This window comes from Pan troglodytes, chromosome 16 (genome assembly GCF_028858775.2).
Source record: "Pan troglodytes isolate AG18354 chromosome 16, NHGRI_mPanTro3-v2.0_pri, whole genome shotgun sequence".
In the NCBI taxonomy this organism is placed as follows: domain Eukaryota; kingdom Metazoa; phylum Chordata; class Mammalia; order Primates; family Hominidae; genus Pan; species Pan troglodytes.
The window spans coordinates 82,567,449-82,580,981 of NC_072414.2; the positions used below are offsets into that span (position 1 = coordinate 82,567,449).

General features: G+C 41.8%; 1 protein-coding gene across 3 annotated transcripts in view; it reads left to right on the forward strand.

Moving 5' to 3' along the window:
• Nucleotides 1-13,533, forward strand: part of BLM (BLM RecQ like helicase) — a 100,902-nt gene that overhangs the window by 52,109 nt on the left and 35,260 nt on the right. For all 3 annotated transcript variants that reach the window (XM_510594.9, XM_054667945.2, XM_063794348.1), the window contains one exon: nucleotides 48-196. In XM_510594.9, the coding sequence (XP_510594.5) occupies nucleotides 48-196 (149 nt within the window). The remainder of the gene's footprint in view (nucleotides 1-47; nucleotides 197-13,533) is intronic.

The window sequence follows — 13,533 nt, forward strand, 5'->3', positions numbered from 1 at the left end:
AGGAAGCTCGAAGTAGTCTGAAAAGCAGTATTTTTTTTTCCAACTAGTGGGGACATGATTTTCGTCAAGATTACAAAAGAATGAATATGCTTCGCCAGAAGTTTCCTTCTGTTCCGGTGATGGCTCTTACGGCCACAGCTAATCCCAGGGTACAGAAGGACATCCTGACTCAGCTGAAGATTCTCAGACCTCAGGTGTAAGTTGTTGCACGTCACGTATTTGAGAACCCTGGGGCAGTGACTGCCAGAGCTGCTACATGTTAGAATCACCTGTGGCGCTTTAACGCCACCACCCCACCCCCACCCCACCCCCATGCCCAAGTTGTAACCCGATGGCAGCTAAATCAGAACGTTCGGGGCTGAGAGCCAGTATTTTTTTTAAAATCCCCAAGTGATTACAATGTGCAGCAGAGTTTGGGAACCAGAGTCCTAGGGCTTTTCTTCACTTACTGAAATTAAAACTCCTTTTCAGTACCTACTTTGGAAGTAGGGATAAATTGCATGCCATATCTATCATCCCTGGTATAGTCCCAGTAATAAATTAATTTTTACTTATCTAATTTTGGCTTCCATATATCCTAGAGTATACTTCTTGAAATGAAAGATGACCCTGCTTTGTCATTTCCCCCTAAGGTCCCAATTGAATCCAGGATGTTGAAAATAGTCCAGATATTATGTCGAATAGCTTTTTTACTTTGTTTTCTTCTCAACAACAAAATGCTTCTTGTTGCCACCACATCCATAATTCTTCAGTAACAAAATCTACTATAAAAGAAATCCACCCCCACTTTTTTTTTTTTTTTTTTTTTTTGAGACGGAGTCTCGCTCTGTCGCCCAGGCTAGAGTGCAGTGGCCTGATCTCGGCTCACTCCAAGTTCTGCCTCCCGGGGTTCACGCCATTCTCCCACCTTAGCCTCCCGAGTAGCTGGGACTATAGGCGCCCGCCACCACACCAGGCTAATTTTTTTTGTATTTTTAGTAGAGACGGGGTTTCACTGTCTTAGCCAGGAGGGTCTCGATCTCCTGACCTCATGATCCGCCCACCTTGGCCTCCCAAAGTGCTGGGATTACAGGCGTGAGCCACCGTGCCCGGCCAATCCCCACATATTTATCTAGGCTGTACTGGATTATTTTATACTTCTACCTGAGTTTGTAGAGATATGGATTCTTTGGTAGGTTTATTCACTCAGCAAATATTTATTTAACAACTGTTGTGTGCCGAGGTTAAAGTATTTTTTTCTTCTGATTTATTAGTGTGCACTTTCGTTTCAGATGTAAACATTAACGTGGTATGCCTGAAGGAGTAATGACTGAATTGGATATTGAGGTGAATTTTTAAAGCACAGCTTTTGTTCATTTGAAAATAAAGACAAGCTGGTGCTATAAATATTATAAGCAGTGAGAACAGCAACAGTATCTCTTAGAGGGTTATGAGAAGAACTGAAGGTTCCTTACGAAGGAGATGAATGGGTCATGAGATTAAGATAGCTACAAAAGCTTTTGCAGGTTAAACTGGCAGCTTCTAAATTATCTGATCTAAATCAAGGAATTCAAGCATTTTGGGTTTCTTCCAGCCTTTAAGTTGTTTGGTTCCAGCCTAGAATTATTTTATTGCTAGTAGCACTGTTATATAGCACTAATGACCATACTCAAGTGCAAGGATTTTAGAGTCCTCAGAATTTTGTGTGTGTGATCACAAAGTTTGGAATGGAATATTGTAATTTAATCTCACTTGCAGAGGAGTATTTGTATTAAATTTGGGGAAAAATATTTTGCTTCTATAATTGATATGCATTATAATGCTATATTTAAGATGTCATATTAGGCTGGGTGCAGTGTCTCATGCCTGTAATCCCAGCACTTTGGGAGGCCGAGGCAGGTGGATCACCTAAGGTCAGGAGTTTGAGACCAGCCTGGCCAACGTGGCGATACCCCATCTCTACTAAAAATACAAAAATTAGCCGGGCCTACTGGCGTGTGCCTGTAATCGCTGCCACCCAGGAGGCTGAGGCAGGAGAATTGCTTGAACCCAGGAGGCGGAGGTTGCAGTGAGCCAAGATCACGCCACTGTACTCCAGCCTGGGCGACAGAGTAAGGCTCTGTCTCAAAAACAAAAAACAAAAAAAAGGATGTCATATTATACTTTAGATTCTAATAAATAACCTATTTGCAAGTAAGTACTTCTGTAAGTACTACATTGATCTATAATTTTTTTTTTTTTTTTTTTTTTTTTTTTGGAGACAGGTCTTACCATGTTGCCATGTTACCCAAGCTGGTCTCGAACTCCTGGGCTTAAACAGTCCTCCCGTCTCAGCCTTCCTAAGTGCTGAGATTCTTCTGTCCTCTTATGCCAGATGTAATCTACTGTTCTTTTAGATCAGTTACATCAATGGCAAATGCCTATAGTTAAATGATAAAAAAAATTTCTTTTCCTTTTGAATGGCTTTTTGTAAGTATAGGATTTGTGATTTATGTTTGAGTAAACAGTGTACATATTTATTTATTTATTTAGAGGCAGGCACCTTGAATCTGTTTTCTTAGTACTGTGGGGAAGAGATCTGCCTGGGAAAGCAAGCTTGTGGATTTCCAGTCTCCAGCACTTGGTACATAATTGGCACTCAGTAATAATCAATAAATGAAAAATGTGAAGGAATTTGGGTAAATGTAAAAATGTAGGCATGTCTGTTGACTCCTTAATGTGTTTGGCACTTCTCTGCATTTGGAAGTAGGAAATTTTAAGGAATACTTTCTGGGACTCTTGTTTCCTGATCTTTTCTGCCAATAGGCCCTGGTTTGGATTAAATTTGCTCAACTGCTGCTATGTCGTGGCCCTGGCGAAGTCAGGTATTCCTAAGATTGAAGCCACAGCCCCTGTGCTGCTCTCCTCCTGCCAGTCTGTAATAATATTCTTCCTCTTTGGGAAATACAAGGCACACAAAAAAGGCTTTATTCCATTTCCTTAGGGCCTTAAAATATGAACTGGAAGAGAGCAAAGAGACAGGCACATAGAGTTAACTATAATAGAACACTAATAATAGCTAACACTTACATATCCAGCCTACTCAGTGTGCCAGGCACTGTTGTCATTTTATGTGTATTAACCTCCTTGTCCACACAAAAGCAAGGTAGGTACTCCTATTTTCCTCATTCCACAGGTGAGGAAATTGAGGCACAAAGAGACTATATAACTTCATATGCCTAGCAAGGGTTGGAGTGAGAACTGAAAACCCCGGATAGCTGGTTTCAGAATCCTTTAAATACTAGGTCAAATTGCAGAAAGAAGAAAGCAGTGATTTGAGATGTAAATTACAGCTGCAGGAACTGAAGAAGACAAGATAAGCTAGAACCCCCAGTAACAGCTGTTACGAGGAGGGGTCAGATCAAGTTTTGTAAAGGCACTGGGCATTGTAGGAGGAGTAGTTTATTTAAAAGCATAGGCTGGGCATGGTGACTCACACCTGTAATCCCAGCACTTTGGGAGGCCGAGGTGGGCGGATCACCTGAGGTCACGAGTTCAAGACCAGACTGACCAACAAGGAGAAACCCCGTCTCTACTAAAAATGCAAAACTAGCCGGGCCTGGTGGTGCATACCTGTAATCCCAGCTACTGGGGAGGCTGAGGCAGGAGAATCACTTGAACCCGGGAGGCGGAGGTTGCAGTAAGCCGAGATCGCACCACTGCACCCCAGCCTGGGCAACAAGAGCGAGACTGTCTCAAAAAAAAAAAAAAAAAAAAGATAAAAGCGTAGACAGCAGCCGAGCGCAGTGGCTCATAGCTGTAATCCCAGCACTTTGGGAGGCCAAGGGAGACGGATCACCTGAGGTCAGGAGTTGAAGACCAGCCTGGCCAACATGTTGAAACCCCATCTCTACTAAAAATATAAAAATTAACCAGGCGTGGTGGTGGGCGCCTGTAATACCAGCTACTTGAAAGGCTGAGGCAGGAAAATTGGTTGTACCTGGGAGGCAGAGGTTGCAGTGATCCAAGATCATACCACTGCACTCCAGCCTGGGTGATAGAGCAAGACTCCATCTGAAAAACAAACAAACAACAAAAGGCTTAAACAGCTGTATTGAAATAAAATTTACATACCATAAAATTCACCTAAAGTTGACACTTCAATGGCCTTTTTTTTTTTTTTAGTTTATAAGGTTGTGCAGCCATCACCATTATCTAATTTTAGAACATTTTTGTCTCTGTTGAAAGGGAGAGTATACCCATTAGCAGTCAATTCCTACTTTCTCACTTTCCCCATTCTTAGGCAACCCCTCATCTACTTTCTGTCTCCATAGATTTGCGCCTATTCTGGACATTTCATATAAATGGAATCACATAACATGTGGCCTTTTGTGACTGACTTCTTTCACTGAGCATGTTTTTAAGGTTCCTCCATGTTGTAGCCTGTTTCAGTATTTCATTCCTTTCTATTTTCAGATAATATTCCATTTTATGGATCCTATTTTCTGTTTTATTTACCCATTCATCATTTGATGGATGTTCAAGCTGTTTCAATGTTTTGGTTTTTTTGAATAATGCTGCTGTGAACATTTGTGTAGAAGTTGTTCTGTGGTCATCAGTTTTATTTCTCTTGGGTTGCTGGGTCTGTGGTAACTGTATGATTAACCTTTTCAATTCAGGACTACTAAACTAAGTTTTCAAAGTGCCTCCATCTTTTTTTTTTTTTTTTTGAGGCGGAGTCTCACTGTGTCACCCAGGCTGGAGTGCAGTGGTGCAATCTCGGCTCACTGCAACCTCCACCTCCTGGGTTCAAGCGATTCTCCTGCCTCAGCCTCCTGAGTAGCTGGGACTATTTTTGTATTTTTGTATTTTTCTAATTTTGTATTTTTAGTAGAGATGGGGTTTCACCATGTTGGCCAGGCTGTTCTCAAACTCCTGACCTCAGGTGATCCACCCGTCTCGACCTCCCAAAGTGCTGGGCTTATAGGTGTGAGCCACTGCACCCGACCGCCTCCATCATTTTATATTACCTTCAGCAGTGTATGGGGGTTGCAGTTTTTCCACATGCTCATCAACACTTGTTACTGTCTTTTTTTATTACAGCTATATGAAGTGGTAGGTGAATGGCATTTTAGCAGGCAAAGAGTGAAAATTCAGGGCTGAAGTTTCTGTTATAAAAGTACAGGTCAGGCCAGGCTCGGTGGCTCATGCCTGTAATCCCAGCACTTTGGGTGGCCAAGGCGGGTGGATCACCTGAGGTCAGGAGTTGGAGACCAGCCTGGCCAACATGGTGAAACCCCATCTCTACTAAAAATACAAAAATTAGCCGGGCGTGGTGGCATGCACCTATAGCCGCAGCTACTCGGGAGGCTGAGACAGGAGAATTGCTTGAAACCAGAAAGCGGAGGTTGCAGTGAGCCGAGATCATGCCACTACACTCCAGCCAAAAAAAAAAAAAAAAAAAAAAAAGTACAGGTCAGGCCCAAGGAATGGTGAATAATCCATTGGATAAGTGGAGAAACATAGAGAAGGGATGACCCTGACAAGGTGGCTTGAGGCCAGATCGTGGAGGGTCTTGCATATAACGATGGTAAAATGTTTGGACTTTATTCTTTTGGCACTTTAACCTGGGAAGTGGCTTGATCTGAACTGTGTGGATGAATGATAACCCTGGTAAGAGAATAGAGGAGAGGATGAGTGAGAGAACAGAAAGTTAGAGGTAGAGCAGCAGCCCTTCAGGAACCTATTGCCTGTTGCAGTCATTGAGGAGAGATGATGCTGGTGGAAACAGCAGAAGTGGAAGGAAGAAACAGAGTCAAGAGAGAGGGCAGGAATGGTAACTAAATGGAATGAGAAAAGTGGATACAGTTGAAGTTTATACTAGTTCCTGGGGCAGGTGCCTAGAACCATTGACCATAAATGGAACGGAGGAAGGAAGATGAGTAATAAATTTGATTTTAGATGCATGATGCCTGGGATGTTTAAGGGATGAGTGGATGACCACGATAGCCATCTTCATACCTTCTTTGGTCACATGTACTTCCTGAAAAAATCCTGGAAAACTATGTACCTCCTGCATATATACATATATGTTTTAAATATATATATAATATATATGTATTATATATGTGTGTGTTTTTATTTTATATATATATGTGTGTGTGTGTGTGTGTGTGTGTGTTTTAGACCAAGTTTCGCTCTTGTCGCCCAGGCTGGAGTGCAATGACACGATCTCTGCAATCTCCACCTCCCGAGTTCAAGTGATTCTCCCGCCTCAGCCTCCTGAGTAGCTGGGACTACAGGCACTTGCCGCCATGCCCGGCTAATTTTTCTATTTTTAGTAGAGACGGGGTTTCACCATGTTGGCCAGGCTGGTCTCAAACTCCTGACCTCAGGTGATCCACCCGCCCCAGCCTCCCAAAGTGCTGGGATTACTTGAGCCACCACGCCCGGCCATAAGCATACATTTTGATTGAGAATGTATCTCTTAATGAGATAGGCCTTTTGTTTGTTTGTTTGTTTGTTTAAGAGATGAGGTCTCGTTATATTGTTCAGATTAGTCTGGAATTCCTGGCCTCAAGTGATCCTCCCACCTTAATTTTCTAAATAGTGTGGACTACAGGTCCACACCCAGCTAGGACTTTTGTTGTTCACTTAGTTGACATATCTGGACGAATTGGGTCCATTTATATTTCTTATTTTTATGGATGTAAGCACTAAGAAATATTGCTCACATAAACATGTAGATGGGAATGGAAGGCATTTTTTGTAGCTGTAACAATTATTTGAATTCCTTCTGATGTATATGCCAAGGTTACGTAATGATCAGTCATCAAAAATTATTTTTAATTATCTGTCAATTGACAACTCAATTAGGTCTTTCAAATTTGTGGTAAGCAAAGAATTGGAAACTCTCTGGGAAAATAAGCAAGATCAATCGTTATTCACTTTACTTTTTCTAGGAAAAATACCCTAAAAAAAAGCTTTACCAATACTTACCTAATGACTATTAAGTAGTCTTATTATTCTTTCAACAAGAATCTTGTTCCCTGTATCCAATATGTATGGAAGAGTTGGGGAAATCAAAATACTGTTAGTTTCAGTATACCTTTCCAATATGATATTTTTGACAAAATACTTTTATTGTGTGATACGCTTTTCTAATAACTTTTTTGTTGTTTTTTGAGACAGGGTCCCAATCTTTCACCCAGGATGGAATAAGTACAGTGGTGCGATCTCGGCTCACTGCAACCTCTGCCTCCCAGGCTCAATTTATCCTCCTGCCTCAACCCGCCAAGTAGCCAGGACTACAGGCGTGCACCACCATGCCTGGCTAATTTTTATGTTTTTTGTTTGTGTTGTTTTTTTCGTAGAGACGGAGTTTCACCATGTTGCCCAGACTGGTCTCGAACTCCTGAGCTCAAAGGATCTGCCTGCCCCGGCCTCCCAAAGTGCTGGGATTACAGGCGTGAGCCACCATTCCCAACCATATTGTGTGACATACTTTTAAATAGAGTTTTGTCAAAACTGTGGCTATAGATTAGCTCTTTCCAAAAATGGGAAATGACCACCATATAACCTAATTGGTAAAGCCAGTCTTTATTGCTAAATTAGACTTCTTTTCTTTGTGGGTTTTGTTTTGTTTTGTTTTGTTTTTGTTTTTGTTTTGGAGATGGGGTCTTACTCTCACTATGTTGCCCAGGCTGGTCTTGAACTCCTGGGCTTAAGTGATGTTCCTGCCCTAGCCTCCTGAGTAGCTGGGACTACAGGCACATACTACCATGCCTGGCTGGCTTCATTTTCCTTTTCTTTTTTGAGGGGGGTGGGGGGAATGGAGTTTCACTCTTGTTGCCCAGGCTGGAGTACAGTAGCTCACCGCAACCTCCACCTCCGGGGTTCAAGTGATTCTCCTGCCTCAGCCTCCCAAGTAGCTGGGATTACAAGCGCCCGCCACCATGCCCAGCTAATTTTTTGTATTTCTGGTAGAGACAGGGTTTCACCATATTGCGCAGGCTGGTCTTGAACTCCTGACCTCAGGTGATCTGCCCGCCTCGGCCTCTGAAAGTGCTGGGATTAGAGGCGTGAGCCACTGCACCTGGCCTCATTTTTCAATTCACATAAACTATTTAGTACACATCCCATGACAACTATTGTCAATTCCAAAAGCAACAAGCTGAGCTCTAATTGACTTTGTTTCCTCACACAACACTTTGAAAAGACATGAGTTTGACACCCCAAACAGGATAATATTTACCATTTTAATGGTAATATGCAGCAGAACCTTAGACAAGAAACAGTAGAATCTAACTTTTAAGAAAACTTTATTAAAATGTAATTCACACACTATAAAATTCATCCATTTAAAGGGTACAATTTAGTGGGTTGCTTTTTTTCTGTATTTTCACAGAATTGTACAACCATCCCCAATATCTAAGTTTAGAGCATTTTTATCACCCCAGCGAGAAACCTGGTACCCATTAGCAGCTGCTCCCCATCTTCTCCCTCTTGTTTGTGCCCGGCTTCTTTCACTGAGCATAGTTTTCAAGGGTCATCCGTGTTGTAGCATTGGTCAGTAAGTACTTCATTCATTTTTATAGCTGAATAATATTGCAGTGTATGAGTATTTTGCATTTTATTTATCCATTTATCAGCTGATGGGAACTGTCTGTAACTAGATATTTGGTAATTCCAAACATCTTATTTTCCAACAGGCAGAGTAAGATTTGTTACATGTAATAAACTCCAAGGGTCTATTAACTTTTTCATTATAACAAATTGTGTAAATATTGCTTTCAGTTAGTTACCCACAGTCCTTTTGCAGTAGAGATAGTTGTCTTGGTTTTAATTGGATTCGTGATCTACAACTTTATGTTCTAATCTCATGTCATTTTTATTATTTTTAGTAAAAGTAATTTGTTTGACTAAATTAACTGGTAAACAGTTCTGAGCTTTTTCAATTGTGTCTACAAATTTTAAGAAATTCAGATTATGTGCCAGATGTTTTTAGTAACAGCTTTGTTGCGGTATAATCCACATACCATACAATTCCCATATTTAAAAAGTACAATTCAAAGTTTTTAGTATATTCAGAATTGTACAACCATTGCCAGAGTTTTAGAACATTTCATCACCCTCCAAAAACACCCATGCCCATTGCTGTTCAATCTCCTTTTCCCCTCACATCCCCATCCTGCCAGCCCTAGGCAACCACTAATCTACTTTCTATGTATAGATTTGCCTACTCTGGGTATCTCGTGTAAATAGAATCATCCAATATGTGATCTTTTTGTGACTGTCTACTTAGCATAATGTTTTCACGGTTTATTGGTGAATAATATTCCATTGTATACGTATATGACATTTTATTCATCAGTTGTTATTGGGTTGTTTCCATTTTTATTTTTTACTATTATGAATAATGCTGGTATAATCATACATGTATAAATTTTTGTGTGGACATATGTTTTCATTTCTCTTAGGTATATGCCCAGCAGTGAAATTATTGGGTCATATAGTAACTCTATGTTTAACCTTTTCTTTTTTTTTTTTTTTTTTTTGAGACGGAGTCTCACTCTGTAGCCCAGGCTGGAGTGCAGTGGTGCGATCTTGGCTCACTGCAACCTCCACCTCCCAGGTTCAAGTGATTCTTCTGCCTCAGCCTCCTGAGTAGCTGAGACTACAGGTGTGCGCCACCATGCCCAGCTAATTTTCGTATTTTTAGTAGAGATGGGGGTTTCCCCATATTGGCCAGGCTGGTCTTGAACTCCTGACCTCGTGATCCGCCCACCTCAGCCTCCCAAAGTGCTGGAATTACAGACATGAGCCACCGTGCCCAGCCTATGTTTAACGTTTTAAAAAAGAACCGTCGCACTGTTTTCCAAAGTGGCTGTGCCATTTTACATTTTCACTAGCGATGTATGAGGGTTCTAATTTTTTCATATCCTCACCAACACTTGTTTTTGTCTCTCTTTTTGACCCAAAGATTTTTTTAAATTAATAAAACACTTTTCTGAAAATAAATATATTTTTTTAATGTGGGAAAAAGCAATAAGGCCATTATTATGCCCAGTCACCATAGCATTCCTATCAGTGGGGAGACTCATGCACCGTTTCCAACTTAAGCCCAAATCAACTCAAATGCATTTTAAGATTTTCTTCATCATTTGTATTCCTAGACAATTCTTAAATCTACTACCTTTTTTGCCACAATCTGCTACACATTCTGCGTTTTCAAGCACTAAAAGGACTCTAGGAGTTTTTTGCAAAGAAATGCTGTCATAAGAGTGGTGGTATCAAAGTATTGTTTAACGGTAGTCTCAAAGACTTTCAGGGTAATGCATTCTGTGATTATAGAGATGAAAGAAACAACATCATAAAGTGAAGGTCATCTTCATTCCCACCACCTTATTCTCAGTATATCTAAAATCAGAACATCCTAATAAGGGCCAAAATACTTTGTTCCTAGTTATTCTTCACCCTTAACAGAAATAAGTAAAACACCTAAAGATATGAGGCCCTCCTACCAAGGATTTCTAGTGCTTTAATTAAAGAAAATTTCACCTACACTCATACTATTTTTCAGTTTGCTTTGTTTGGTGTCCTGGAGGTTTTTACATCCTGGAACAGTGCACAGTGGTAAAATTCAGAATGGATGAAAAGTAGGATTGGTTTGTTTGTTTTCAGGAAGTGAGGCAATTGTAAAAGGGAAAAATGGGAAAGGCGAAACAAGCAGGATGTCTTTTTTTTTTTTTTTTTTTTTCTTTTTAGACAGAGTCTCACTCTTCACCCAGGCTGGAGTGCAGTGGTGTGATGTCGGCTCACTGCAACCTCCGCCTCTCAGGTTCAAGCGATTCTCCTGCCTCAGCCTCCTGAGTAGCTGGAATTACAGGCACGTGCCACCATGCCTGGCTAGTTTTTGTATTTTTAGTAGAGACAGGGTTTCTCCATGTTGGTTAGGCTGGTTTCAAACTCCAGATCTCATGATCCGCCCGCCTTGGCCTCCCAAAGTGCTGGGATTACAGGCGTGAGCCACCGCGCCTGTCCAGGATGTCTTTTTTTTAAATAGAGACAAGGGTCTCACTTTGTTGCCCAACTGGTCTTGAATTCCTGGGCTCAAGTGATCCTCCTGCCTTGGCCTTCCAAAATGTTGAGATTATTGATGTGAGCCACCGCCCCTGGCCAGGATGTCTTGTCTGTGGGAGCATTCTCAGATCAGTCTTATGAAAAAGGACAGCCAGCCCTTCGTATCTGCAGTTTCTGCATCTGCAGATTCACCCAACTGTATATCAAAAACATTTGAAAGAAAAATAGTTTCTGAAAGTTTCAAAAAGCAAGATTTGAATTTGCTGAGCACCAAGCGCTATGCTGTGTCCACATGAATGAAGTGATGTGTAGGCATACTCTGCTGTATCCTCCCTCCAGGACAGAAGGAAAATGTCACATAGTTACTGACAGTACAGTGTAGCAACTATTTACATGGCATTTATTTAATACATTGTATTGAGTATTATAAGTAATCTAGAGATGGTTTAAAGTGTACAGGAGGATGTGCATCGGTTATATACATATACTACACCATTTTATATCAGGGACTTGAGCATCCTTGGATTTAGGTATCCGAGGAGGCCCTAGAACCAATCCCCCATGGGAAACCAAGGGATGTGAAAATTGAGGGTCTGAATTTGTTTAAGATGATCTTTGCTCATGTATACACAGAAAGTCTTTGTGAACCCCTAGGAGTGTATGCATCCCAATTTTAGACCACTGGTCTAAAAAGATATTGAAATGTGGTTTAGAACTCTGAAAAGAGGTCTAAGGTGAGGGCAAAAGCTGGGACACATGGGACTGAAATTTGGGTGCTGTTTAAAGCAGTGAGAGTGCTGAAGGAGATAATGTAAGAGAAGAGAGCCAGATGTCTATGGGGTGATTCTCACTTAAGGAGTGAGCGAAGGAAGAAGAGGCGGAAGTGGAGAAACCAGTGATGCAAGGGAGAAAATCCCATGGGAATATAAAGTTGTAAGACAAGAGAATTTTCAGTAAGGGTAGCAACAGTGTAGAATACAGGCCAGGCGCGGTGGCTCATGACTGTAATCCCAGCACTTTGGGAGGCTGAGGCGGGAGGATCACCTGAGGTCAAGAGTTCAAGACCAGCCTGGCCAACATGGCGAAACCCCATCTCTACTAAAAATACAAAAAATTAGACGGGCGTGGTGGTGGGTGCCTGTAGTCCCAGCTACTCGGGAGGCTGAGGCAGGAGAATCACTTGAACCTGGGAGGCAGAGGTTGCAGTGAGCCGAGATCGCACTACTGCACTCCAGTCTGGGGGATAGAGCGAGATTGTCTCAAAAAAAAAAAAGAAAAAAAAAAAAAGTAGACAGAGAGGCCAGAGAGAGCAAAGTCTGAAAGAAGACCAATCTTTGCATATACCAAATGCAGCAAAATCACTTCTGCCTATTGCATGGGCCCATCTAGTTGGATTTAGATACAAAAACAGAAAGCCAGTGGTTTTATTCCTCATCTTTTCTTCCTCTGATCCTGTATACAGGCAGTCCCCGCGACACAGGTTACTGCAGTTTATGGTCTTTTCTTCTGTCTACCCAGGCATGGAGATGTCTTTGTGCTCTATCCTTACCATGTTCCACAGTGTTCTCTCTCCTTCTGTGGGCTGGACATAATTGAAATGTGGAGCAATGGGGGTACCTGGAGGGCAGGACCCTATAACAATTCTGTCACCTTTCTTTAGTTTTAAAAGCCTTGAAAAAAAAAATTGGCAGAATGATAGAGGCAAAATTGAGAATAGAAAATAATGATAATTGAAATTGAATGTATAGTTAGTTGGTTGGGAACATAAGTATCTTCTGAGAAACTTGCCATTGGAGGAAAAGAGAGAGGTTGATTAGAACAGAGGGTCAACAGAGGCTTTTCTTGGAAAGGGTGGTCCTAGAACGTATTCAGAGACAGAAGAAAAATTCACAGAACAGACTGAAAAGACAAGAGAGGAGATAATGGAGAGAACAAGCTCACTGAGGAAGTGGGAGGGAGGAAATGGGGCAAGAATGGTAGACCAGAGGAAGAGGAGGAGCACATCTGTCTCAGAGTCAGCCACATTTTATTTGGGGCCAAGAACAAAAATAAAGTGACCGTGATCAGTAGGGCTTTAACTCCTGCTGTCCTGCAGTTAGCTCTTTATGTATCCCGGGGTGTCCAATCTTTTGGCTTCCCTGGGCCATATTGGAAGAAGAACGATTGTCTTGGACCACACATAAAATACACTAACTGGCCGGGTGTGGTGGCTCACACCTGTAATCCCAGCACTTTGAGAGGCCAAGGTGGGCAGATCACCTGAGGTCAGGAGTTCGAGACCAGCCTGGCCAACATGGTGAAACCCCATCTCTACTAAAAATAACAAAAATGAGCTGGGCGTGGTGGCGGGCACCTGTAATTCCAGCTATTCAGGAGGCTGAGGCAGGAGAATTGCTTGAACCCAGGAGGTGGAGGTTGCAGTGAGCCAAGATCACACCCTTGCACTCCAGCCTGGGTGACAAGCGTGAGACTCCCTCTCAAAAAAATAATAAT